Source organism: Dipodomys merriami, unplaced genomic scaffold, assembly GCF_024711535.1.
Source record: "Dipodomys merriami isolate MVZ:Mamm:240054 unplaced genomic scaffold, mDipMer1.0.p SCAF_1, whole genome shotgun sequence".
Classification (NCBI taxonomy): domain Eukaryota; kingdom Metazoa; phylum Chordata; class Mammalia; order Rodentia; family Heteromyidae; genus Dipodomys; species Dipodomys merriami.
Genome location: NW_027202270.1, coordinates 40,835,545 through 40,863,248, shown reverse-complemented (window position 1 = coordinate 40,863,248; position 27,704 = coordinate 40,835,545). Strand labels below are relative to the sequence as shown.

General features: G+C 35.8%; 1 protein-coding gene across 5 annotated transcripts in view; it reads right to left on the bottom strand.

The window, feature by feature from the left end:
• The window catches only part of Lnpk (lunapark, ER junction formation factor), an 80,367-nt gene that overhangs the window by 34,060 nt on the left and 18,603 nt on the right, over positions 1–27,704 (bottom strand). For all 5 annotated transcript variants that reach the window (XM_070020535.1, XM_070020527.1, XM_070020504.1 and 2 more), the window contains exons 5-8: positions 19,593–19,651; positions 11,830–11,870; positions 8,776–8,859; positions 8,604–8,655 (exon numbers count right to left, since the gene is read on the bottom strand). In XM_070020535.1, coding sequence (XP_069876636.1) covers positions 8,604–8,655; positions 8,776–8,859; positions 11,830–11,870; positions 19,593–19,651 — 236 coding nt within the window. The remainder of the gene's footprint in view (positions 1–8,603; positions 8,656–8,775; positions 8,860–11,829; positions 11,871–19,592; positions 19,652–27,704) is intronic.

Below are 27,704 nucleotides of genomic sequence, written 5' to 3'. Positions count from 1 at the left end.
TATGCCTCAAACTTAGAACAAGCCAGTTAGTGGTTGATGGCCTTTGTGTCTTGGCAGATACTTATTTAGTATCTGGGGACAATTTATCACAACAAGCATACCTTCAGGTTGTTGTTTTGCTTCTTATATTTATTGAATTTGCATTTTTGTTATCTTTGTATTATAGCACATTCTTTTCACAACCATGAATCAATAGTTTTAGAGATTTGTAGGGGTATAAAATTTGAGACAGAAATGTTAATGAATTAGCTCAGAATTGCTAACACAAATATAAAATGAGAAGAGTAACCCATTAAAAGGAAAAATTGCAAAAAGTATGCATTATTGAAAAGTTGAGTTTTAACAATTTGTTGCATCAGTATGTTGTCTGAGATGAAACCCTGTAAAGAGTAGCTTCAAGAACTATGGTGTTTTCTCGAGCTTTACAATGTCAGTGCGGGGGGGGGGGGGGGGGGGGGGGAGGAGAAGGATTGGGATTGGGGGGGAGGGGGGAGGCTGGGAAGGGATGTGAAGGGTAAACACAGGAGGAGGCTGCAATGCTTGGTAAGAAATGTACGCATTATCCTGCCCATGTAATTGTAACTCCTCTGTACAGTATGTTCACAAATTAAATTAAATTAAATTTAAAAAAAAAAGAACTATGGTGTTTTCTTTAATGACATTTCCACAGAATGTTTCAAGACATATTTAGTAAATTAAGGGTATGTATAAAAAATTACAACCACAGACTTTGTGTCCAGAAACCTAGACTTAGTTGTAAATTTGGAAAATAGATTAAGTTCTAAAAGTCTTAACTTGCTCATAATAAGGTGGGGGTAATGTAATACTTAAATCCAGCAGTAGTGAAAATTAAATAATACTTAGGACAAATATGAAAGTTTCAATAAGCATCTTACAACAAATATTGTTATTGCTTTCGTTGTTATTGCCACTGTATTATTGTGAGATATTGGAAAAATTACCTGTAACAATGTGCCAAAATAAAAATGAAAATGCAAAAAAAAGGTGAGAATTTAGAAATGAATGGGGATGCAAATGTCATTGTAAATGTTGTAATATAGATAATAAAGAAATGTCTTTGTTATCTACCTTAAGGAACATGTGGTAATTTTAAAATAAAATTTCAAAATTTGATTTGGCACCCAACATATGGAAGCAGAGTATGTCTGCGGTCTTCCCTTGAATCTGTTTTGTAATTGCTTGACCAAAAAAAAAACCTGCATCTATGAATTTCCAGGATTAAAGTCTCTCAGGATGCTTGGTCTGAGAACCTAGCTACCATATGGAAAAGTCCAAGGACTCCACAGAGAGGACCATGTTGTGAGAAATTAACCACTAGAATAACCAACAATCCCATAAAATAGCCACAAAATAGCCAAGATGAGTTACCTCGCCTAAACTATGACCAAACTGTAAACTCATGAGCAAATTAAAACATTAAGTTTGAGGCGAGGCGCTGGTGGCTCACACTTGTAATCTTAGCTACTCAGGCCACTGAGACCCAAGGATCATGGTTCAAAGGCTAGCCTTGGGCAAGAAAGCCTTTAAGACTCTTATCTCCATTAGTAAGCACTAACCTCAAGAAAAAACAAAACAAAAACAAAAACAAAAAACCCTCAGGAATAACACTCAGGCCTGAATTCAAGCCCAAAATTGGGGAGGGGGGGGGGGAGAACCACTAAGTTTGGGAATAGTTTGTTACATGATTTAAATATATATATAGATATATAAAATTATATATCTATATATATAATGCTCATTTGTCACTTAAGTGAAAAACAACCCAAACATGAATTTATGAGATAATCCCAGACTCTCATATTTCACACATATATCAATGAAGCAGTAAAATATAAATATTGTACTCACTATGAAGAGCAGAAAAGGCATGACTTCTATCATTTTTTAAATTTTAATTTACTTTATATGCCAGTTGAACACAATTCAGTAAACTCTAAAAGTCTACTTTTATTATAAGAAGTTGTAATTCATTCTAAAACCATTAAACTTTTCTACAACAATAAATTGAGATGTCAGGATACAACTGACTTCTGTTAATCTCATTAGTAATAGTACAAGTTTGTATGTATAGGTAAAAGTTGGTGACATCCTTTAAAAAAAAATATAGGTGTCTTAGGATTAATTTTTAGCTATGAGATGGCATTTTCCAGTAATGTGACCGTATTCCCCACTTTACTTACTTCTATGGTCATCATCTAGTCCTAGGAACCTTGGAATTAACAAGAACTTATCACTCCCAAGTTTCAGCATCCCATTTTCAAACCTCATTTGCTTTGCCAATTATTCTAACCACAATGGAGTCTATAATTAATTAATAATTATAAAGGGTTAGCAAACTTCATTTAGAAGGACCAAATGGGAAACATTTGGTAGACCATACAAGGTCTCTATTGTATATTTGTATTTGCTATTTTTAAAACTGCTTAAAAATATAAAAATCTATTCTAAGCTAAAAAGCCATAAAAAAAAAAATAGGTCATGGCCCACATTTGCAGGCTGCAGGCTGCAGTTTGCAGGCTCCTATATTAACACTACCAACTTTCAGGTCCTAATTTTCCTAATGATCATCTCAAGATTCCACAATCCATTGTTACACTCTCTCCCTTGTATACTAACTTCATCTCCCAGTCCCATTATCACCTTACCAGATTCATTAGATAAAATTTCAACCGTTTGAAACCAACTATCCATGCCTGTGTGTACCCATACAGATGAATATTAAAGACACAAGCAGGCTCCGCACAGTAACTTATACCTGTAATCCCAGCTAAACAGGAGTTAGAAATCACAGGATCACAGTTCAAGGTCAGTCTGGGTAATAAATTACCTAGATGCATCTCTGTCAATAAGAGCACATGCCTGTGGGATGCCATAGGTAGTAGAATCATGGTCAAAAGCCAGCCCTGGAGCAAAAGTGTCAGCCCTTACCTATCTATAAAGAAACAAAGACTGGTGATGTGGCTCAAGTGGTAGAGCACCTGTTCAATAAGTGCGAGACTGACTTCAAACTCTAGTTCCACCAAGCTCCCACCAAATACTCTGGCATTCCTGCATTTCTTTTTTTTTTTTTTTTTGGTCAGTTGTGGGACCTGAACTCTGGGCCTGGGCACTGTTCCTCAGCTCTTCAGCTCAAGGTCAGTGCTTTACCACTTGAGCCACAGCGCCACTTCTGGTCTTTTCTGCTTATGTGATGCTGAGGAATTGAACCCAGGGACTCATGCATGCAAGGCAAGCACTCTACCACTAGGCCACCTTCCCAGCCCCACATTCCTGCATTTCTATAATCTGTTTATTCTTTCATTTGCCTGAAGGATTATTTCACACCCATTCTTCAAATTTCAACTACATCTCCCTCAATCTCACCTTCACTATGAAATTGGATATAATCAGAAGATAATTCCCACTCTCTGCCTATATCTGACCATGTTCTCAGTCTCCCTTGTTACTAAAGAAACTGTCACACTTTTAACAAAAGCCAACTTTTTAACTTGAAAACTAAATCACATCCCTCTTAGCTAGTTATAGCCAGGTCTCAATTAATTGTCCCCACTGTCTCCTATATTATAAGCTATTTCATGTCTGCTAGGCCAGTCTATTGACACACAACATACTATTATTTCTTTCATATATTATGTTTGCAAATGTACACAAAATGTTTCCCTCTATAGCCACCCATTTATTCACTCCGTTTCCTAAAATTTCTTTTTTCTCATTGTCTTATACTTTTTTACTCCCTCCATTTGTAGTCAGACTTTTGCCCTTATCCCTCTACTAAAGCTATTCTTTTCACAAAGGACCTCTAAATTGCTAAAAATTAATTAACCTAGATAATTCCTAATGATTAGACTTGTGTTAAACTGTATCTAAGCAGCAAATAACTAATATTAATCTGCACACACACACACACACACACACACACACACACACACACACACACACACACACAGGGCCTGCTTATTCACAGTTGCTACTTTACCACTTGAGCCACACATCCAGTCTAACTTTTTTTTTTGTCGGTCGTGGGGCTTGAACTCTGGGCCTGGGTGCTGTCCCTCAGCTGTTCTGCTCAAGGCAAGCGCTCTACTACTTGAGCTACAGCGCCACTTCCGGTTTTCTGGTGGTTTATTGGAGATAGGAGTCTCACGGTCTCTCCTGCCCGGGCTGGCTTTGAACCGCAATCCTCAGATGTCAGCCTCCTGAGTAGCTAGGATTACAGGCATGAGCCACCAGCGCCTGGCTCCAGTCTAACTTTTTTGATGATTATTTTGGAGATGGAGCCTCAGACTTTTCTGCTTGGGTTGGCTTTGAACCACAATTTTCTAGATATCAGTCTCCTAAGTATCTAGGGATACAGATATAAACTACTTGTGCCTGCTTAGGATGCCTACTTTTCATGTTTATTTATTCCTTCATATAAAACAGGATTCCTGATTTTCTAAACCTAAGCACCAATAATAAAATTTTCAATATTAAAAAAGGCAACTCCTTTGTGCAAATACTTAAATATAATTTTAAAAAGGAAAAAGAAAACAAATTACCATTGACCAACTTAAAAAAAAAAAAGGGCAAACATACTGAATCAAAAACACCTTGAAATTTAAGGCAGGACAACTAAATGTAATATGTCATCCAGGTGAATCCCAGAACACAAAAGGGACATTAACCAAAAACGAAGGAAATAATAAACTACAGACTTGGTTAACAATAAAGTACATTGCAACAAATGTAGCACCTTAGTGTATAAATTAATAGGATATCTTAATATAAGATATTAATTAATAGGGAACTCTGTGTTTGGCAATGGGAAATCTGTATTATCTTTGCAATTGGTCTATAAATCTGTAACTCCCTATTTGAGGAGGAAGGAGAATTCAGGATAGATGAGTTTATTGTCCAGTAAACATAAGTAAAACCTTAAGCAAACATTTATAAATGGGTGCTTAATCTTAGAAAATCAAGACATCTTCAAAACATATCATCAATCAAAGCACAATATAAATTATTATACATTTATATTAACTACTCAGTAATGCAAAACTAAAACTCCAGGTTACCAGTGGTTCATACCTGTAATCCTAGCTACTCAGGAGGCTAAGATCTGAGGACTCCAATTTGAAGCCACTGAGGGCAGGAAAGCCCATGAGACTTTTATCTCCAATTAGGTACCAAAGAAGTCAGAAACTGAGCTGTTGCTCAAGTAGCAAAGTACTAGCCTTAAACAAAAAAGCTCAGGGACAGTGACCAAACATCCAAACCCCAGGACTAGCACAAAAAAAAGAAAAAAAAATGATGTCTACTATACATAAATCACAGTCTACTTCAACAATCTACAAGACAGCTATAGCGTATATGAAGATACCACAATTATATTCATTTTGAGAACAGATCTTTTCAAGGGCTATCATATGCACATACATACATATTTTAGAACTTTTTTCCACTTTCTGCTAAGCTCAGAAAGCTAATCTTAAAACACAAAATTAAGGAAAAAGGGAATTTGAGAGGAGATAGATACTATACAGCTAACACAGTTCAGCAAAGTAATAGACTTCGAACAGAAACACAAAACTAAAACAATCAATGATTAAGTCACCTATAAAAATGAAAGGAAATAAAGATACTGAACTAGTTTATCATCCCCAAAGTAGAATAAAATTGGGATAAAATTCAGAAATTTTTTAAAGAAAAATTCAAAACACCAATGAATTACACTATACTCTTGGAAGAATAAGGAATCCTAGGACAATATACTCACAAAAAATTTTGGGTTTTTTGGGGGGGTATATATGTGTGTGTTTTGGGGTTTGAACTCAGGGCCTCAAATTCTCACTCCATTATTTTGCTCATGGCTACTACTCTACCACTTGAACCATACCTCCAGTTCAGGCTTTTTGATAGTTAACTGGAGATGTTTTCTCAGATTTGTCTGTCAGGGCTGGCTTTAAACTGTTACCTTCAGATCTCAAAACTCTCAAGTAGTTAAGATAGTTGTAAGTCACTGGTACCCAGTTCAGAAGAAATGTTCTTTTAATTAAAAAAATCAGCAAATTTTAAAAAATTACTTAAGGCCAAAAAGCATTTTATATTCATTTATTTACTAGTGTGCCTGTACATTAGTCAATATCTATTTGTATAACTAATATTAGTTATAAAAGACAAGAATCCAAAGCAGAAACAAACAGTAGTCTTTTCTATATTGATGGTATAAAATCAGAAGAAAAAAATTTGGGTTCCTAAGAGCAATAAGTTCAGATTTTTTAAGATAAATTATGATGCCTAAACACTAAATAGTAATATTTAGGAATATTAATAAAAGAAACACAAAACTGTTCTCTTTTTTAGTGCAGATTTTTTTAAGTAACAGCAACAGTTTTCTGCAAAGGAGAACATTTTTTAAAACATATTCATTAGGTTATTTTTAATCAAAGTATCACTGTAAAATTCCTACCTTTTTTCTTGTACTTAGGGACAAACTTCAAGAATACATTTATCTATTCACAAATTTACCACATACAGTTTTGACCAAAGTGATCAAGTAATAATAAACAAATGCAAACATTTCAAAAACAATTTTTTTAATTTCTATGCACATATTACACAACTCAGCTGATTAAAAGAAGCCCTCAGTCAGCTTCAAGTGCTCATTTGATCTGCTGAGTGTTTCCCTGCCCTTAATTGTGTCAATATATGCCTCCCAAAAAGCAAATGGTACCCAAAAAGGCACGGAATCAATTTAAGTAATAAAATCAAAATTTTACACTAGTTGAAAGGCAACATGTCTTTAGCATAAGTTGGGCAGCATTATAAGGAAGATGAATTAATTACCCTCAAAATATAGTAGTGAACTCTACACATCATTTATAGCTTTTCCTTAGTAGTAGTCTCCTTGGAACCATATATTAGTGGATAACAAGTCTATTTTAGCCATTTATTTAGCCATATTTACAGGCTCACACCTGTAATCCTAGCTACTCAAGAGGCTGAGATCTGAGGATCATGGTTCAAAGCCAGCCCAGGCAAATCATCCATGAGACTCTGGTCTCCAATTAACCACCAGGAAACCAGAAGTGGAGCTGTGTCCCCAAGTGGCAGAACATTAGCCTTAAACAAAGGGAGCTCAGACACAGTGCTCAGACCCTGAGTTCAAGCTCTATCATTGACCCAAAAAATAGGGTCTAGCATCTATTGTATTATTAGTCTTAGTCACCAAGCTGTATCTTAGATCTCTACAAGTTACATACACATCTATAACTGAATCTTTGTATCCTTGGAAAAGTCTTCATTTCACTCATCATTCTTAGTCTACGGACTAAAACACTTTCTTAAATACCTCCTTGAGAAAGGTAAAAATTGTAGAATATTTACGGATGATGAAAATAGGGATTTCCCTACAAGCAGATATACGTAATTTATCTTAATCATGTAAATTTTTATTCAAAGAACAGTCTAAAAAGAAAGTATTTCTAGAAGCTAAAATCCTTTTGGAAGACCCCCACGATATAACCTCTGCTTTCACTGTATTTGTGGAGGAGAAGGGAAAAAACAAATCGTTTAAATAGGAATACAGGTGTACCCACTGCAACAATGAGATGTATAAGTCGTTATGTCGAAAAACGAACTTTACAACTTTGCGGGGGGGGGGGATATGGGGGGGATATGGGAAGGGATAGGAAGGGGAAACAAAGGAGGAAGCAACAATGCTTGATAAGAAATGTACTCATTATCTTGCACATGTAATTTTAACTCCTCTGTACGGTATTTCCATAATAAAAAAAAAATTTTAAATCCTTTTGGAAGTTTAAAAGGATGGAATTCTTCCCACACAGCCATGCCAATTAGAAAATCTTAAATTATGGCTTATTTCATATCCATGATCACGTGAATACTTATAAAAAGATTTGCATTTCAAAAATCAAAATGTCATTGTAACTTTACAAACCAGGCTATAATTCTAATGAATTATAAGAATGGAATTTAATTTGTTTAAGTACTATATTGTATATTGCAACAAGATGAAAACCAACACAAACTGAAAAAGTACTATTTATTCACATGCCAGTCTTGGAAATATTTGTGTAATGACTGAAATTGACTTCTAAAATTTAATATGGTATTTCTGACACAATACCGACAAATAATAATATGGTAATAAAGCCTCAAATGTATTACTACATAGAAGTAATTTAATTATTTTTTTCTCATTTCAAAATTTCTATCAATTTGATAGAAATTATGTTCCCAAAAATAAATCATAAAATTATAGACTTTCATAGCAAATAACCCAAGAAATTATTACTTCACAGGGAAAAATATTACAAATATTGTTATAATTATTTAAATTTCAAGAGATTAAAACCAGTTATATATTTTAATATCAATAGACATTCAATATCCTAACTTACCAGTATATTCCCATAAAATAAAAATTTCATCTACCCTAAGTCATATCTCAAATTACCAAGTATAAGTTAATACAGAAGCATTCTGCCTAAGTTTTTACACACCATCAACACACTCATGAACTCACTTGGGTAAAAATGGATCTTTCCAACAGCAGCAGCAGTTTCTACAAAGTTATTTACCTTGTCCAGGTCTTGCAGTTACAGCTGCTCCAGCAGATGGTGGCTCAAAATCCTGTCAATTACAATAATATTACAATAATATTGCAATAATATTACAATAATATTACAATAATTATAATGCTCTATTACAATGTGTAAGCTATAATAAAAACAATAGTCATAACAGGCTTACCTTTGCTTTCTTGGAGTCTGGATCAAACCTTTCAAGAATTAATTTAGCTGTTTTGTAAGTTTCCTTTTCCATGACTTCTTCAAGCTACAAACATAAATTTATTTCCATAAATTGTCACTTTTTAAAACACAAACTTACTTACAAGTCCTATTCAAAAAGTATTAAAGTATTAATATTTAAAAATACAAAGGGTTAGCTCTCCTCTTATTTTATTTAGAACATATATATTAATAGAAGGACTCCCTACAATCAGATAATTAAAATTCAGATTTTTTAAATGGCTTCTAACCTCTAATATGTTACTTGTATTTAACAGCTTTACTACAAGGAAATACCAAATATTGTTAATTGTTTACATATAATGAGGAGAATAATTACATGCACCAACTTCAATAATGGAATGTGCAAAAATCTATCAGCCATCATTATTGGAAGTTATTAGACATGACAAGCAAATGACAGGCAATTTCTGAGATTTATTTCCTCATAGCACTTAATGCTATTAATTTAAAGAAGGTCGTTAGCCAAGAGCTTTACAGAATAAAATCTCTGTGCCAATTAACTGCTGTCAGCATCGATTTTAGATTATTTATTAGCAGAAGCAATTAGCTTGCTGCAAATGCAGTGAAAACATATAACTAGGAGAACAGCCATGGAATTTGTTCAAATGACTTTTAATGCTAGTTCCCTCTTCCTCCCTTTTTTTACTTACACTCAAACAACATAGAGGAAAATTTTGAACAGAATTAAGTAAAAATTTTACTGAGTTCTATGTTCACACTAGGGACTATAATTAAAATACTTCATAATTATAGCACTCTATTTACAATGTACTCAAGTCACTTTATAGCTTAAGACATGAGTTTAATTTTAAAAGTAATCACTAATAAAGTATCATTTTAGCAATTATGGCAAAACAACTGAAAAGTTGAAGTTCAGTACAAGACAGTTACAGTATGAGAAATACCTAATAAGACCTTTTCCTTCTAAATGACTACTGATAAACCCAAGCCCTTCTGTTCATTAAATGTCATATTCAATCTAAAGGACATTATTTTAAAACACAACCCAGAGCACATTTATTAAGGTAAAACAGTTAAAAACATGCTGCTACAATAGAAGTTAATAGCTTCCTCGTTAAACACTCAATTCAACATTTAAAAAGTTAAGTGCTTAGAAGATTTACTAACTTCAATTTAGTAAAACTAAAAATTATCCTAATTATTTCAAAACTACAACCAATTCCCAAGTATAGCAAGTTGAATTTTCTGATCTCAAAGAAATGTTTGTAATTTCAATTTAGAGTTGAAAAAAAAAATTAGGGATGGAGGTAGAGAGAAGATATCATAGACTATAGCCCCAAGCAACAATCTACAAATTCCATGTAGAATTTCAAAGAATAGAAATCCGGATCTTTACCAATTTGGTGTTTGATTATTTCCAGACCCATGTGTGGAATGATAAAAACATGCAATGATAAAAAAAAAATGGCTCATATTGGAATAGAAACCATTAGGCTGAATGTGATTAATCATCACTTACAATGTTTTTTGTGTCACTGAAATAAATATAATTTTAACTCATTTTACATAATGTAAATTACTTACATTTACACATAGGCTAGTAGCTATTGATGTGGACAGCACAGATCTAAATTAAGACTACTGCTAAGCTTAAAAAAATTAGATACAAGTATGACCTTTAGGAAATACACAAAACGGGCTGGGAAGGTGGCTCAGTGGTAGAGCGCTTGCCTTGCATGCATGAGGCCCTGGGTTCAATTCATCAGCACCACATAAGCAAAAAGAAAAAAGCTGGAAGTGGAGCTGTGGCTCAAGTGGTACAGCACTATCCTTGAGCTGAATTGCTGAGGGACAGCGCCCAGGCCCAGAGTTCAGGCCCCATGACCGGACCCTCCCCCCCCCCAAAAAAAAGAAAGGAAATACACAGAACTCAAAATCAAAGTGCTATTTCAACAAATTATGGCAATACATAATAGATGATTCAGGGAGTATTCATGTGTGTGTCCATGTCTTATTTGTATTAAATAAGATAATTTATAAAAGCCCTAAAAGGTATAAGTCCATTATCCATTTATTCACATTTATTTCTAATAAAAAGTTTCTCACAATAGCTAAATTCACACAACTATGAATGTTTTAAATATGTATTTTGATCACTGTGGATAAGATAGAGTTGATCATAAACTGAATCTCTCAAATGCTATCACACTCAAGAGAATCTTAGGCTGGGTGCTAGCAGCTCATACCTATAATCCTAGCTACTCAGGAGGCTGAGATCTGAGGATCTTGGTTCCAAGCAAGCCTGGGCAGAACAGTCTCCCTGAGACTCATCTCCAATTAACCACTCAAAAACTGGAAGTTGAGCTATGGCTTAAAGTGGTAGAGCACTAGTTCTGAGCAAAAGAGTTCATGGACAGCACCCAAGTCCTGAATTCAAGCCCACAATTACCAAAGAAAAAGAATCTTCATGTCATGATTCCTTCAAGGGCTATTAAAGTAGTAGTGAATAGCTTAGCTTGCCTATTTAAGGAAATTTCCAAGTCTGCTCTGTTACTCTACTGAGCTATTCTTTTTTTTAACCAGCCTTGGGGCTTGAACTCCTGTCCTGGGCACTGACCCTGAGCTTCTTTTGCTCAAGGCTGGCACTCTACCACTTGAGTCACAGTGCTACTTCTGGCTCTTTCTGTTTATTTGTTACTGAGAAATCGAACCCAGGGCTTCATGAATGCCAAGCAAGCACTCTACCACTAAGCCACATTCCTAGCCCTCCTGCTTTCTTTTCTACATCAACCACTCCACTTATCCAGGAGATACAGTCCACAAGCTAGGTGACACCTCACATTTCAGACAGTATCGTATTTTACACATTGCTATAGATTTCCATATACACATACATATATGTAAATTTATAAATTACAGTAAGAGATTAAAAACCATAATGAAGGTCATAATATACTCAAATAAAAGCGATTTAAGACTTACAAATTACCTGTTAGCTTATATAATCCATTTTAAATAAAAGTTAACTTACAATTTTTTTCTTCTGTGATTTTAAATCATCCAGTGCTTCATCTAAAAAACAAAACTTAAGTCAAAACTAAGTCAGATGTTAAAATAGTTAAGCATCATGTCAAATGATATTCATTACAAAACCACAAAAAAACTTACTCAAAATCACCAAACAAGGGGCTGGGAATGTGGCTTAGTGGAAAAGTGCTTGCCTTGCATGCATGAAGCCCTGGGTTTGATTCCTCAGCACCACATACACAGAAAAAGCCAGAAGTGCTACTGAGGCTCAAATGGAAGGGTGCTAGCCTTGAGTAAAAAAAACTCAGGGACAATGTTCTGGCACTGAGTTCAAGCCCAGAAGTGTCCAAAAATAAATAAATAAATAAATAAATAAATAAATAAATAAATAAATAAATAAATAAATAAATAACAAAACCATCAAATAACAAGGTTCTAAAGACAGTAATCCATAAAAACATGATTTTAACTGAGCATTTAGAACATATTTATAAAAGCAGATAAGATTCTTCATGCTATTTAGCATGTCATTATATTGCAAATTAATCCCCTTCCTACAGAATATAAGAACTATCTCCTCAATGCCATGAGATCTGAAATATGCCAGTGGGACTGTAGTTTGAGCTTAGCTAAATGCATCTACTTCAAATTAGCACAGGAACACAAAGTTTACTTTTGAACTTTTCTAGCACTTTTTAAAATTATTTTTAAAAGTGGTTCTATTCATTCAGAAATGTGGCTGACAGCATGGTGAAACACACCTAGAATCACAGCACTCAGGAGATGATGGCAGGAAGACCAAGAGTTCAAGGCGTGAGCTACATGATGAGACTATTAAAAAAACTTTTAAAACAAGACAAAAAAAAAATCTGGTTCTAGGTTCAAAGTATCATAATAAAACTTTGCCACCATTATTCTATCAAACTGTTAGGCAACAAAGCAAGCCAAGATGTTCAGCCTCTATTTCTGATAAAGGTTGAAACTGGCGATGGTAAAGTCTATGACAGCAAATGGACTGTTAATTCAATGATGTTAAAAGATTCAAATAAGCTCTGCACAATACCTGCTATTAAGTAATAGAATGAATAAACAGTAAATAACTCATAGTTTCATAAACTTTGTTTAGCTAAACCTTTTTCTGCTTTACACATATTTTACCACCAATAATTACACATATCTTAGCAGATTCCACTCATGTTGAACTGAATTCAATTGTCTTCTCAACTTTGAAAATATTATCAGCGGTTGTTCCATAAATAATTTTAAGCTCAGAGTTGACAAATTTAAGTGAACAGTATCAATAACCATCAATTCACAAGAACCAAGAAAGACCACTTGAAATCATTTGCCTTATTAGTCACATTACTCTTGAATTTCTCAATTCTCCAAGCAAATATTCTCATTGAAAGACTACTCATGTTAAACAAATGTTTCCTCAGAATATCTTTCCTAGAGCTGCAATCAAATATAACTTAAATCCTAGCTACTCAAGAGACTGAGATATGAAGATCACAATTCAAAGCCAGCCCAGAGAAGGAAATTAAGCACCAAACAAAGCCAGAAATGGCACTGTGGTTCAAGTGGTAGAGCAACAGCATTGAGCACAGAAACTCAGGAACAGTGTTTAGGCCCTAAGTTAATGCTCCGGGATTGGCACAAAATACATACATACATACATACATACATACATACATACATACATACATACATACAATTCAACTCATCATTAGTTAAAGGCTTTCTTGCTTCATAAACAAGAAACCTAGAAACATTTCTGGGTTGAAGTCTCATTTTCACTTTTTAGCTTTATCTGCAATGGTGACGTATTCCACTTTAATTTAAATGGAACTTTTTTTCAGGTCATAGGGCTTGAACTCTGGATCTGGGCACTCTCTGAGCTCCTTTGCTCAAGGCTAGCATTCTATCACTTGAGCCACAGTGCCACTTCTGGCTTTTTCTGTGATTAACTGAAGAGTCTCAAGGGCTTTCCTGCCTGGGCTGGCTTCAAATTACAATCCTCAAATCTCAGCTGCCTGAGTAGCTAGGATTACAGGTGTGAGCCACCAGCGGCTAGGCCTAAAACAAACATTATATATATATATTTATATATTATATATTATATATAAAACTATATATATATAAAACAACCACATTCGGTCTTGGCTATTTACAAGTTAAAATACTCATACATCGGGCTGGGAAAGTGGCTCAGTGATAGAGCACTTGCCTTGCATGCTTGAGGCCCTGGGTTCGATTCCTCAGCACCACATAAGCAAAAAGAAAAAAGCCAGAAGTAGCGCTGTGGCTCAAGGGGTAGAGCGCTAGCCTTGGGCTGAAGAGCTGAGGGACAGCGCCCAAGCCCAGAGTTCAGGCCCCATGACCGGACCCAAAAAAACAAACAAACAAACAAACAAAATACTCATACATATAATTTCCTTAAGGAAGCATTTCTCAGGATTCCTTTGAAATAAGCTTTTACTATTTTATAATTCTTGGAAGTCAGAGAGCAGTTCTGTTTTAAATTTCTTCCTATTCTCTCTTTATCTAAATTAATTTCCTTAATCTGATTTTTTAAAGTTATCAGCAAATTTTAAAACTAGAGAAAGTATACTTCAGTCCTAAGTATTAAAAGTTTTTCCAGTGAAATTAGTAACCAGACAAAGATGCCTACTATTTATATTTCAAGTCCTAGGATACTAACCCACTTAAAGAAATAAAAATAAAAGCAAAGATTCGGAAAGAATAATACTATCAGTCATATTTGTCTAAAACTTAATAATATCTATGTACTTTAATTATAACTATACTTATTATTGTAATAGTCCTGTCAAATCCATTATTTCTGTTCTGTTTTATAAGAAAACTGAGTTCAGAGACTATGTTTGAATAACAAAAAAAATGGCTAGTGTGACTGAAGCAAAAATGGAGGAAAAAGAGGGACTGAAAGGAGAAGACAGAGAAAAAAGCATAAATTGAGCTGGGGGCTAGCTACTCAGCAGGCTGAGTTCTGAGGACTGTGGTTCAAAGCCAGCCCAGGCAGGAAAGGCTGTTAAGACTCATCTCCAATTAACCACCAAAAAACTGCAAGGGAAGCTATGGCTCAAAGTGGTAGAATGCCTTTAGCAAAGCTCAGGGACAGCACCCAGGCCCCGAATTCAAGTCCCATGACCAAATAAAAAGAGCTTAAATCAGAAAGCCAAAGTAACAATTCAGATTTTATTCTGGTTACAATGGGAAGCCATTAGAGAAGTTTAAGCAAAAGAGACATAAGGTATTAAATATATAGACTAAGAAACCACTGTAGTAGTTGATACAAGAAATGTTAATCACTTGAAGAACTAAAACTATAGTAAAAATAGAGGTGAGAACTGGAGGCAATAATGACATAACATTAAAGTGAATTAGTACAAAAAAATAAGAATGACTTTCAGATTTTTGGTCTTGTGATAATTTACATGTTAATTTCACCTGGGATACAATGTATCCAGACATTTAGTCAAACCTAATTTTAATGTTGGCATATATCGAACTGGCAGACTGAGTAAAGCCCACTGACTAAAGAAGTAGCCCTCATCTAATCAGCTGTAAATAAAACAAAAGGCTTAATAAGATGTAACTTCCCCTGAATAATTGCTTTTGTTTAGGATTTCCTCTTCCCTGTCTTCACAGTCAAACTTAAATTTCAGCTTTTCCTGGATCTTTCAAACAAGAACATATACCATTTGGCTCCTGTACTTCTCAGGAAGTGGAATTAAATCATCAGCTCTCCTGTGCCTGTGGCTAACTGTAAACCTCAGAAAATTTTCAGTCTCCATAATCACATGAGTAAATTCCTTAGACAGGTAAGCAAGTAATAGATACATACATACATACATACATACATACATACAATACATACATACATATATACATGCATACAGACAGACAGACAGACATAGGTAAATTTTCCATTGGTTCTGTTTCTCTGAAAACTGATAATGTAAATATTATAAATTATTTGAATAATATAATTATTTACTGTGAAAAACACAAAGAAAACTTATAAGAGTGGCATAAAGGAGAAATGCTATGAATAGTTCTGCTTTGGCTATTAAGTATTAAATGCCTAGGGGACTCTAAAGTAGACATTTCAGTTACACAGTTAGTATACACTTTCCTGTAATTGAAGGTAACCACAAATTTAGACTTGAGAATCATTAACAAATCTATGCACTGTCCATAAAGTAGCCTCTAGCCACACTGGACTATTTTAGTTGAAATTTAAATCCAAATTTCTGATGTTTAATAGTTAAAAAATGATAGTATATTGGCAAATACAGACCTTTTTTTTTTTCATATCATAGGTTAGGACAACATAGCTCTAAACAAATCCTCAAAAGAACACCCAGAGCAGAATTCTAATAGAAGGTGTACAAAGAAAACTATTTTTTAAGTCCAGTGAAATATGAAAGTTTAAAAATGCAAATGTTTCAAGAAGAAATGTTTTTATTATAGTTTTAGTTCTTCAAGTGATTAACATTTCTTGTATCCACTACTACAGTGGTTTCTTAGTCTATATATTTAATACCTTATGTCTCTTTTGCTTAAACTTCTCTAATGGCTTCCCATTGTAACCAGAATAAAATCAAGAACAGACAGCTGAATTAATTCCAATGTTATTAAGAAACCAAGCTTGGATGAGAATAAACTTACCACTAGTTTTACCAAGATCATTTAAAATGAGCCACTGCAGTAAAAAATGGTAGAAACAAATTTAAACAAAGCAAGCTAATAAGAAATGGATAGAAAAAGCAGAGGATGAAGTTGCAGGAGAAAAGATACTTTTGCTTTTTTTAAAAAATAAGTTTTTATTGTGAAAATACTGTACAGAGGGGTGACAATCACATGAGCAAGCTAATGAGTACATTTCTTATCAAGCATTGTTGCCTCCTCCTTGGTTTTTCCCCTACCAACCCTTCCTTCCCATCTTCACAATTACATTCCCCTCCCCGCCCCCATTGTAGAGCTTTAACTCAGGGCATGGTCACTGTCCCTGAGGCTCTGTGCTCAAGGCTAGCACTCTACCACTTGAGCCACAGTGCCACTTCCACTTTTTGAGTGGTTAATTGGAGATAACAGTCTTATGGGCTCCCAGGGTAAGCCCTGCTTTCACTGTATTTGATGTTGATATAATTTGTGGAGGGGAAGGGAAAAAACAAACTGTTTAAGTAGGGTTACAGGTGGACCCATTACAACAATGAGATGTACAAGACTGTCGAAAAACCAACTGCACAACTTTGGTGGGGTAGGAGGTAGGGGGGAAGATGGGGGGGCAGGGGAAGTGGGGGGTGGGGGTGGGGAAATAAAGAAAAATAAAGAAAAAAAGAGTCTCATGGGGACTTTTCTGCCCGGGTTGGCTTCAAACTGAGATCTTCAGATCTCAGCCTCCTGAGTAGCTAGCATAAGCGTGAGCCACAGGTACCCAGCTTTAGACAACTTTTTAAGTTTTAATTTAAAGGAGAAAGAGAAATCATTGCTAACTTTGAGAGAGTATAGAATTAGGTGTCCTCACCTTCTATGGTGTATTATGGCAAAATTACATGTCTGTAGGAATAATTCAATAGAAACAGATACAAAAGAAAAAGTTACTGGAGGAAGCAATTGTAAAAAACAAGTTCTTCAGATGGTCAGAGTATCCAAATCCACAGCATAAATGAAGGTTAGCCATAGATGGATCAACGCTAATCTTCCAGAATATCATTTTAAAAAAAAAAAAGGCATGCTAAGCACTGATGGAGCTAAATGACCTTTTTGGTGGTGGAGGTAGCGCTCATCTGTATAAAGTAAAGAGTAGCTAGGGGGGCTGGGAAGGTGGCTCAGTGGTAGAGTGCTTGCCTTGCATGCATGAGGCCCTGGGTTCAATTCCTCAGCATCACATAAGCAGAAAAGGCTGGAACTAGCACTGTGGCTCAAGTGGTAGAGCACTAGCCTTGATCTGAAGAGCTCAAGGACAGCATCCAGGCCCAGAGTTCAGGCCCCATGACCGGCAAAAAAAAAAAAAAAAAGAGCTAGATATATTTTGTTCATTTGTGACTTTTTTTAGTTAACTGGTTGACTTTAGTTTGACTTTTGATGCGGAGTCAGCTAATTACTGATGTGAGGCAAACAGAGTTAATGCTCTCTCAAAGAGAAAAAAGTTTCAAAAATGTCTAAGATAAGGTCATTAAACTTGACCACAAGCCCTAAAATGGATATAAGAGGTTATGATCAACGTTGTCAGTTTGAAAGACATGTATTTGTAATACAAACCTTATTTGGATCATAAGTCCGTCAAAACAAAAAGGCAAATGACACAAGACAGTTGGAAATATAATATTATATTTGATGTTATCATTGTAAGAATTCTAGGTAGAATAATGCATTGTGTTAATTTATTTTAAAATATCTATTGCTGTTGTAGATAGGTAACATCTGGAATATACTACAAAATACAGAAATAGGTGAAGGCGGGCTGGGAAGGTGGCTCAGTGGTAGAGCACTTGCCTTACATGCATGAGGCCCTGGGTTCGATTCCTCAGCACCACATAAACAAACAAACAAAAAGCCGGAAGTGGTGCTGTGGCTTAAGTGGTAGAGTGCTAGCCTTGAGCTGAAGAGCTGAGGGACAGCGCCCAGGCTCAGAGTTCAGGCCTATGACCGGACACCAAAAAAAAAAAGAAAAGAAATAGGTGAAGGTAAAAATCAAACAAGATGGGACTGGGACAGTAGCTCAGTAGTAGATTGCTTGCCTTACATACATGAGGCCCTGGGTTCAATTCCTCAGCACCACATAAACAGAAAAGGCCAGGAGTGGTGCTGTGGCTCAAGTGGTAGAGCACTAGCCTTGAGCTGAAGAGCTGAGAGAGAGTGCCTAGGCCCAGAGTTCAAGCCCCACGAGACTGACCAAAAAAAAAAAAAAAAAAAAATTAAACAAGATGGAATTGTTTAGGTTAGGAAATAGGTATATGACACTTCATTACACTTTTGTATAGTGATAAGTTAAAGCAAGAAAAAAGTGTGTCATATAGAAAGTTGTTAAAATGAAATGTATACATCTCTAGTTAATAAGAATTCACAATTATAAGACCCAAAACTCTTTAAAAACTTATATATGTATACATACAACACATACAGAAGTAGATTGTTATCATGATTTTCCTTTCCAAAAAAAGCCACGGTGTTAGGGAAGGTAAGGGGAACAACAGAATGGTGAGACAAAGGACAAGGAGGAAACCAATACAACAGTGATATTCACAAGACAGTATGTTGGAAATGATCTATACAACTTGGGGGAAGGGAACTGGAGGGGAGGAAAAGTAGGAGAAAAATAAGAAGGGATAACAAGTTTGACAAGAAATATACTTATTACCTTGTGAATAAATTAACAAAAACAACATTAAAAAATAAAAATAAAAGCCATGGAGCTATGAAGTTAAAGAAAGCTATTACAACTAGCAAAACAATCAAAAGATGTGTATTATATTTCCCTCTACATAATGTTCTGCATAAAGATAAATTTAGTAAATATGACATCTTAATTTAAACAAATGTTTTCATATGAAAAAGTTCTAAACAAGTCAGAAAAAACAAGTTAAAAATACGATCCTGTATTCATAACCCTTTACATATGCTTTATCATAAGAAAATCTTCATATTTACATTCTCATTTCAATACACCATGCCTCAAAAATACAAAGCTGTAAGATACTGTATTTTAGTATTGATATTTACTTTAAACTTGGAACTTACTATTTCTTTCTGTTCTCTTGGAAAAGAAGAAAATAAGCACTGTTCTTATGCTCCAGATGCTAAAGGGGAAGCAAAATTTAAAACAAACCATCATTACAATAGGTGAATTATTCGGTAGTATAAGACAAAATTAGAATCAAGCATATTGTTTTCTATTATATATTAAATATTTTAAACCCACTTCTTCCTGCCAGAAGACATCAGAAGTCTACCTGAACTCTTAAAGGAGAAGTTCTCCACTTAAAATCCATTAACGGGCTGGGAAGGTGGCTCAGTGGTAGAGGGCTTGCCTTGCATGCCTGAGGCCCTGGGTTCGATTCCTCAGCACCACATAAGCAGAAAAAAAAGCCGGAAGTGTCACTGTGGCTCAAGTGGTAGAGTGCTAGCCTTCAGCTGAAGAGCTGAGGGATTAAATATTTTATGAATTTGTTGAATAGAATTCCTTTGTTCAACTACTTAATAATAATTAAAATAGGGGCTGGAAAGGTGGCTCAGTGGTAGAGCGCTTGCCTTACATGCCTGAGGCCCTGGGTTCAATTCCTCAGCACCACATAAGCAAAAAGAAAAAAGCCAGAAGTGGCACTATGGCTCAAGTGGTAGAGCGCTAGCCTTGAGCTGAAGAGCTGAGAGGGACAGCACCCAGGCCCAGAGTTCAGGCCCCACAACCAGACCCAAAATAATAATAATAATAATAATAATAATAATAATAATATTTTTAGATATTTTTAAAAAAATTTTTAAAATATTTTATGGGAGATGAGATGGCGGCTCAGCAGTAGAAAGCTTGCCTCACATGTACGAGGCCCTGGGATCAATTCCTTAGCACCACATAAACAGAAAAAAAGCCAGAAGTGGTGCTGTGGCTCAAGTGGTAGAGTGCTAGCCTTGAGCAAAAGCAGCTCAAGAACACCCAGGCCCTGAGTTCAAGCACAAAAAAAAAAAAAAAAAGATTTTTATGAGAATAATTCTTTGTTTTTTATTAGTAAAACAGCAAATGATATTGAAAGAATTCAAGAAAACAAAGAATAATCCTAACTATAAGCTTATCAAAATCATCTCTTAAGTTCAATGTAAATATAACAATATATTTTCCCCCATAAAAAATGGCAAAAATACACAAACATTGCTCATGATTTTAAATAAAAACACATTGTATCTGGACATAAATTCAGAATATAAGCCTGAAAATTAATTCTTCATTGGAAACTAACATTGGTATTTTGGGGAGTCAGTCTGCAAGGCAGTCAGCCAACAATGCTTATCTCCTCATACAGACCTTTAAGTTTTCTTCTCCCACCAATATTAGTCTATAAGACCAATAATACAGACAGAAGTAATAGAATGGCACTTCAAAGTAATGTTGTAAAAGACTGCAGCTTCCATTTACAACCTCCTCTTTTATTCGCTGTCTTTCTCTTTGTTTTTTTCTTTTTTCTTTTTTTAAATATATTAGTGTCTTTCTCTTTCTTGGGTTACCCACTCTGAAAGAAGCTAGTTGGGATAATATGAGAACAACCAGAGAAGTCTATGGAAAGGTTTGTGTGGTAAGGAACAAAGAGCTAGTTTAAACACTCAGCAAAAAAAAAAAAAAATAAAAATAAAAAAACCTGAAACTTGTTAACAACTGTATACAGATAGGAGCTTAGAAAAAATATACATATAAATTATATATATATAATTATACAATACTAAGTCAGAGTTCATCTTTTTATTTGGATTCAGAACCCATTTTAGAGGTGGCAAACCAACTGGGTTTGGCAAATTTATGACTCTTTAGATTATATAAAGAAACATAAGTCCAACATAGACTTAAAAGACATAGTCTAATAAAAGAAATGAAGTATCTAACAGTAAACTGGAATTGGATAACAGCAGGGCTAGTAAAGGTTCTGCAGTTCTATGAGTGATTTAGTTAGGCCTTTGGATGATTATCTTAAAGCCAACCACTTATCTACAATTTACATAATAACAATAGCTCTAAGCCACTCAGCTAAGCACTTGTGAAGTCTCCTGCCTGTGAGCAAGAACAGTAAAGACATAACAAGGGGCTGGGAAGGTGGCTCAGTGGTAGAGCTCTTGCCTTGCATGCATGAGTCCCTGGCTTCGATTCCTCAGCACCACATAAGCAAAAAGAAAAAAAGCCAGAAGTGGCGCTGTGGCTCAAGTGGTAGAGTGCTAGCCTTGAGCTGAAGAGCTGAGGGACAGTGCCCAGGCCCAGAGTTCAGGCCCCACGACTAGACCCCCCCCCCCAAAAAAAAAGACATAACAAATATTTGTTGTTTTATGTTAAATTCTAGACAAATTTGTTGCATGGCAATAGCTGGCCACAGCACCACTTCTGGCTTTTTTTCTGTTTATGTGGTGCTGAGCCCCATTTTTTTAAGTCTGGTGCTTCATTTTGATACTATGAAAACAACAAATAAGATTCCTACATGGTATTTGGACAACTACTTAAGCAGTAAGGATAACCCTAGTCAAGGGAAAGGAAATAAAAAGTTAAACACAGTGTTTATCTTCCTCGAGATCATATATTAATGAAAAATTACATTAAGTTGTCCCCCTTAACTTATATGTTCCAAAAGATACACCAGCCCCACTCTTGCAATGGATCCTTGAAATCACAGATGTACTGAACTCTTTATATACTGTAATTTTTCTTTATATACTGTATTTTTTTCTTTATATACTGTATTTTCTTTATATACTGTATTTTTTCTTTATATACTGTAATTTTGTAGCAATGCTCTACAGCATTGCTACATATTACCAGTGTTAATCTTCCTTCCATGGTTTATGCCTTAATGTATCACTAATCTTCACTTTGGGGCCATTATTTAAGCAAACAAGAGTTACTTAAATACAAAGACTGTGATGCCTCCACAATGGATCTGATAATCAGAAGGACTACTAAGGGTTAGTTACCAAGTGTACAATGCTCTTGGACAAAGGGATAATTCACATCCTAGGCAGGATGGTTATATTACAGTACTCAGATCAACATGTAGTTTTAAAGTTACAAATTGTTTATTTCTGGAATTTTCCATTCAATATTATCTGTGTCTAACAACAGGTAACTGAAATATTACTTCTCAATGGTAAACCCACTGAATTAGCTAGCAATCTGAGACAGAAGATTTAGAAAAAGAGTACAGAGAAAGATGAGACAAAGAGAAGAAATCACAGATAATTCAAGTGGTAGAATGCCTACCTAATGTGGTGAATTTAAATCCTCAGTACTACCAAAAAACAAGGCAAAAACCTTAAGAATCTAATTAGAAAATTCAACAGACAATATATATACAAAATAATTAAACATAAGAAACATCATTAGCTATCAAGAAAATATAAATTAAAACCACAATAAGGCTGGGCACTGGTGGCTCATGCCTATGGTCCTAACTACTCAGGAGACTGAAGTCTGAGAATTATAGTTCAAAGCCAGCCAGGGCAGGAAATCCCATGAGAATCTATCTCAAATTAATCATCAAAAGGCCACAAGAGCCCAATGCTGTTGCTCATGCCTATAAGCCTAGCTACTTGGGAGGCTGAGACCTGAGGATAGTGGTTCAAAGCCATCCCAGACAGGAAAGTCCTGAGATACTTATCTTCAATTAATCTCCAGAAAACAGGAAGTGAAGCTATGTTTCAAAGTGGTACAGCACTAACTTCAAGTGAAAAAGCTCAAAGACAAACAGTGCCTAGGCTTTGAGGTCAAGCCCCAGGAAAAACACACACACACACACACACACACACACACACACACACACACACACACACACACACACACACACACACACACACACACACACACACACACACACACACACACACACACACACACACACACACACACACACACACACACACACACACACACACACACACACACACCACACAGAATAGTTAACAGGAACACACACACACACTATAACTACATACAGAATAGTTAACAGGAACCAGACAAATCATGCCTATGATCCTAGCTACTTAGAAAGCTGAGATATTGAGATATGAGGATCTGTTGAATCCAGCCCAGGCAAATAAAACTTGGACACTCCAATTAGCCAGTATAAACACAGAACTAGAGGTGTGGTTCAAGTGGTAGAGTACTAACTGAGAAAAAAAACAAGCAAGAGCTCAAGGTCCAGAGTTTAAGTCCCAGTACTAGCACACATAGAAAAACACACACAATCAAAATAGAAAATAGTGATAATACTAAATTCTTGCAGGGCTGAAAGAAACTAGTTCACTCATTTACACCTTAGGAAAAATGTAAAATGGTATACTTACTCTGAAAAAGTTTATCAATGTCTTAAAAAATTAAACATAGGGGCTGGGAAGGTGGCTCAGTGGTAGAGAGCTTGCCTTGCATGCCTGAGGCCCTGGGTTCGATTCTTCAACACCACATAAGCAAAAAGAAAAAAAGCCAGAAGTGGCGCTGTGGCTCAAGTGGTAGAGCGCTAGCCTTGAGCTGAAGAGCTGAGGGACAGCGCCCAGGCCCAGAGTTCAGGCCCCATGACCGGACCCAAAATAAATAAATAAATAAATAAACATGCACAGACTTTATGTCTCAGCATCTATACTTGTAATATGTCAGAGAAATGAAACCATTTTCATGCAAAAAACTACATACCAGCACCATCTAAAATAACAAGAAACGAAAGGAAAAAAGAAAAACTTAGGAAAACAGAATGGCAGGGACAACAATGCATCTCTCTATACTTTCTCTTAATATAAATGGGCTGAATTCGCCAATTAAAAGAAAACGAACTGAGGACTGGATAAGAAAACAAGACATCTGTTGCCTTCAGGAGACCCACCTCTCAGCCAAACATACAAACAAACTCAGAGTGAAGGGGTGGAAAAGGATCTACCAATCAAACGCCCCCAGTAAGAAAGCAGGTGTAGCTATCCTGATATCTGACAAAATAAACTTTTCATTAAAATCAGTACAGAAAGACAAGGACGGACACTACATATTAATAAAGGGAACAATCCAAGAGGAGGATATAACCATCATCAACTTATATGCCCCAAATATTGGTGCACCCAGATATGTCAAACAAATGCTCTCAAACTTACAGAATAAAATAGATCCCAATACAATAATACTAGGAGACTTTAACACACCACTCTCACCAAAGGACAGGTCTACCAACCAGAGGATTGGCAAAGAAGCTACCGAATTAAGAGAGGCCATACTTCAAGCGGAATTAACTGACATCTACCGAGTATTTTACCCTAAAACAACACAGTACACATTCTTCTCAGCAGCTCACGGAACTTTCTCCAAAATAGACCATATCATAGTTCATGCAAGGAACTTAAGCAAATACAAAGGGATCGACATAATCCCCTGTATCCTATCTGACCACAGTGGAATCAAGCTAGCTCTCAATAACAAAGCATACCGCAGAAATTTCTCCAATACATGGAAATTGAACAGCACACTCCTTAACAATGCCTGGATAACAGAAGAGATCAGAGAAGAAATAAAGCATTTCCTACAATTCAATGAAAATGAAAACACCTCACAAAGAAACTTGTGGGACACAGCAAAAGCAGTCCTGAGGGGCAAATTTATTGCCCTCAGTGCCCACATCAAGAGAATGGAGACAGACCAAGTAAATAATCTCATGTTGCAATTAAAACAGCTAGAAAAACAGGAAAAAATGGGACCTAAAGCTACTAGAAGAAGCCAGATAACCAAATTAAAAGCAGAGATTAACCAATTAGAAAATCAGAAAACCATAACCAAAATAAACCAAACAAAAAGCTGGTTCTTTGAAAAAATAAACAAAATTGATGGCCCATTGGCTAGATTAATTAAAAAAAGAAGAGAGGAAACCCATATTAATAGGATTAGGGATGCCACGGGAAACATCACCACACGTACCCAAGATATCCAAACAATTCTAACAGACTACTTTCAAAAGCTATACTCTCTAAAGGAAGAAAATCGGGCAGAAATGGATGCATTTTTAGAGAAATACAAGTTGCCCAAACTGAGCAAAGAAGAAGTTAACCAATTAAATAAGCCAATATCCTATAATGAGATACAGGAAGCTATCAAAAGTCTTCCAACAAAAAAAAGCCCAGGACCAGATGGATTCACAGCAGAATTCTATAAGACCTTTAAACAAGAACTAATACCCATACTCCTCAAGCTCTTCAGAGAAACAGTGAAGGAAGGAGCTATCCCAAACTCATTCTACGAAGCCAATATCACACTCATCCCCAAACCAGGCAAAGACCCAACCAAAAAGGAGAATTACAGGCCAATCTCCTTGATGAACACAGATGCAAAGATCCTTAACAAGATTCTAGCTAACAGAATCCAGAAACACATAAAAAAAAATAATTCATTATGACCAGGTAGGCTTCATCCCAGAGACACAGGGATGGTTTAACATACGTAAGTCAATAAATGTAATCCAACATATCAACAGAGCCAAAGTCAAGAATCACATGATTATCGCTACAGATGCAGAAAAGGCCTTTGACAAAATTCAACATTCATTCATGCTAAAAGCTCTGGAGAAAATAGGAATAGAAGGAACATTTCTAAAAACAATAAAAGCCATTTATGACAGACCAATAGCCAATATTATACTTAATGGGGAAAAGCTGCAACCAATTCTCCTAAAATCAGGAACAAGGCAAGGATGCCCACTGTCTCCACTCCTCTTCAATATAGTCCTAGAACCCTTAGCCAGGGCAATAAGGCAAGAAAAAGACATTAAAGGGATCCGCATAGGGAAAGAAGAAGTTAAACTATCCCTTTTTGCAGATGACATGATACTATACCTCCACGATCCCAAAAACTCCATCCCCAAACTCTTAGAAATCATAAATCACTTCGGCAAAATAGCAGGATACAAAATAAACCCACAAAAATCAGTTGCCTTCCTATACACTGATAATGTACAGGAAGAGAGGGAAATAAAGGGAGCAACCCCATTCACAATAACCTCCCGAAAAATAAAATATTTAGGAATTAACCTAACCAAAGATGTAAAAGAACTATTTAATGAGAACTATAAAAAGTTAAAGAAAGAAATTGCAGAAGACACTAGGAAATGGAAAGACCTCCCATGCTCCTGGATAGGCCGACTTAATATAGTAAAGATGGTAATACTTCCAAAACTAATATACAAATTCAACGCAATTCCTATTAAAATCCCAATGACGTACATCACTGAAATACAGAAAACAGTCCAAAAATTCATATGGAACAACAAAAGACCTAGAATAGCCAAAACAATTCTAGGGGATAAAGACAATATGGGAGGGCTATCCATGCCGAACTTCAAACTCTACTACAGAGCTATAATAACAAAGACAGCATGGTACTGGCACAAAAACAGACCCGAAGACCAATGGAACAGAATAGAAGATCCAGAAATAAACCCACAGGCCTACAGCCAGCTGATATTCGACAAAGGAGCCAAAGACATACAATGGAAGAAACACAGCCTCTTCAACCGCTGGTGCTGGGAAAACTGGGCAGCCACATGCAGAAAACTAAAAGTGGACCCCAGCCTATCACCATGCACCAACATCAACTCAAAATGGATTAAAGACCTTAACATTAAACCTGAATCTCTGAAACTACTGCAGGACAGAGTAGGAGAGACACTTGAACTAATAGGCACAGGAAGGAACTTCCTGAACAGAGTCCCAGGGTCACAACAAATTGGAGAGAGACTCGACAAATGGGACTACCTTAAAATAAAAAGCTTCTGCACAGATAAAGCTATCGCAACCAAGCTAGAAAGACAACCAATTAATTGGGAAAAAATATTTACCAGCAATATATCAGACAAGGGGTTAACATCCTGTATATACAGGGAACTCAAGAAACTAATCCCTCCCAATTACTAAATGGGCAAGGGAACTAAAGAGGGACTTCTCAAATGAAGAAATAAAAATGGCAAAGAAACACATGAGGAAATGTTCATCATCCCTGGTGGTGAAGGAAATGCAAATAAAGACAACCCTGAGATACCACCTTACCCCAGTCAGAATGTCCCACATCCACAAATCAGCCAACGACAAATGCTGGAGGGGATGTGGAGAACGAGGAACGCTATTACACTGCTGGTGGGAATG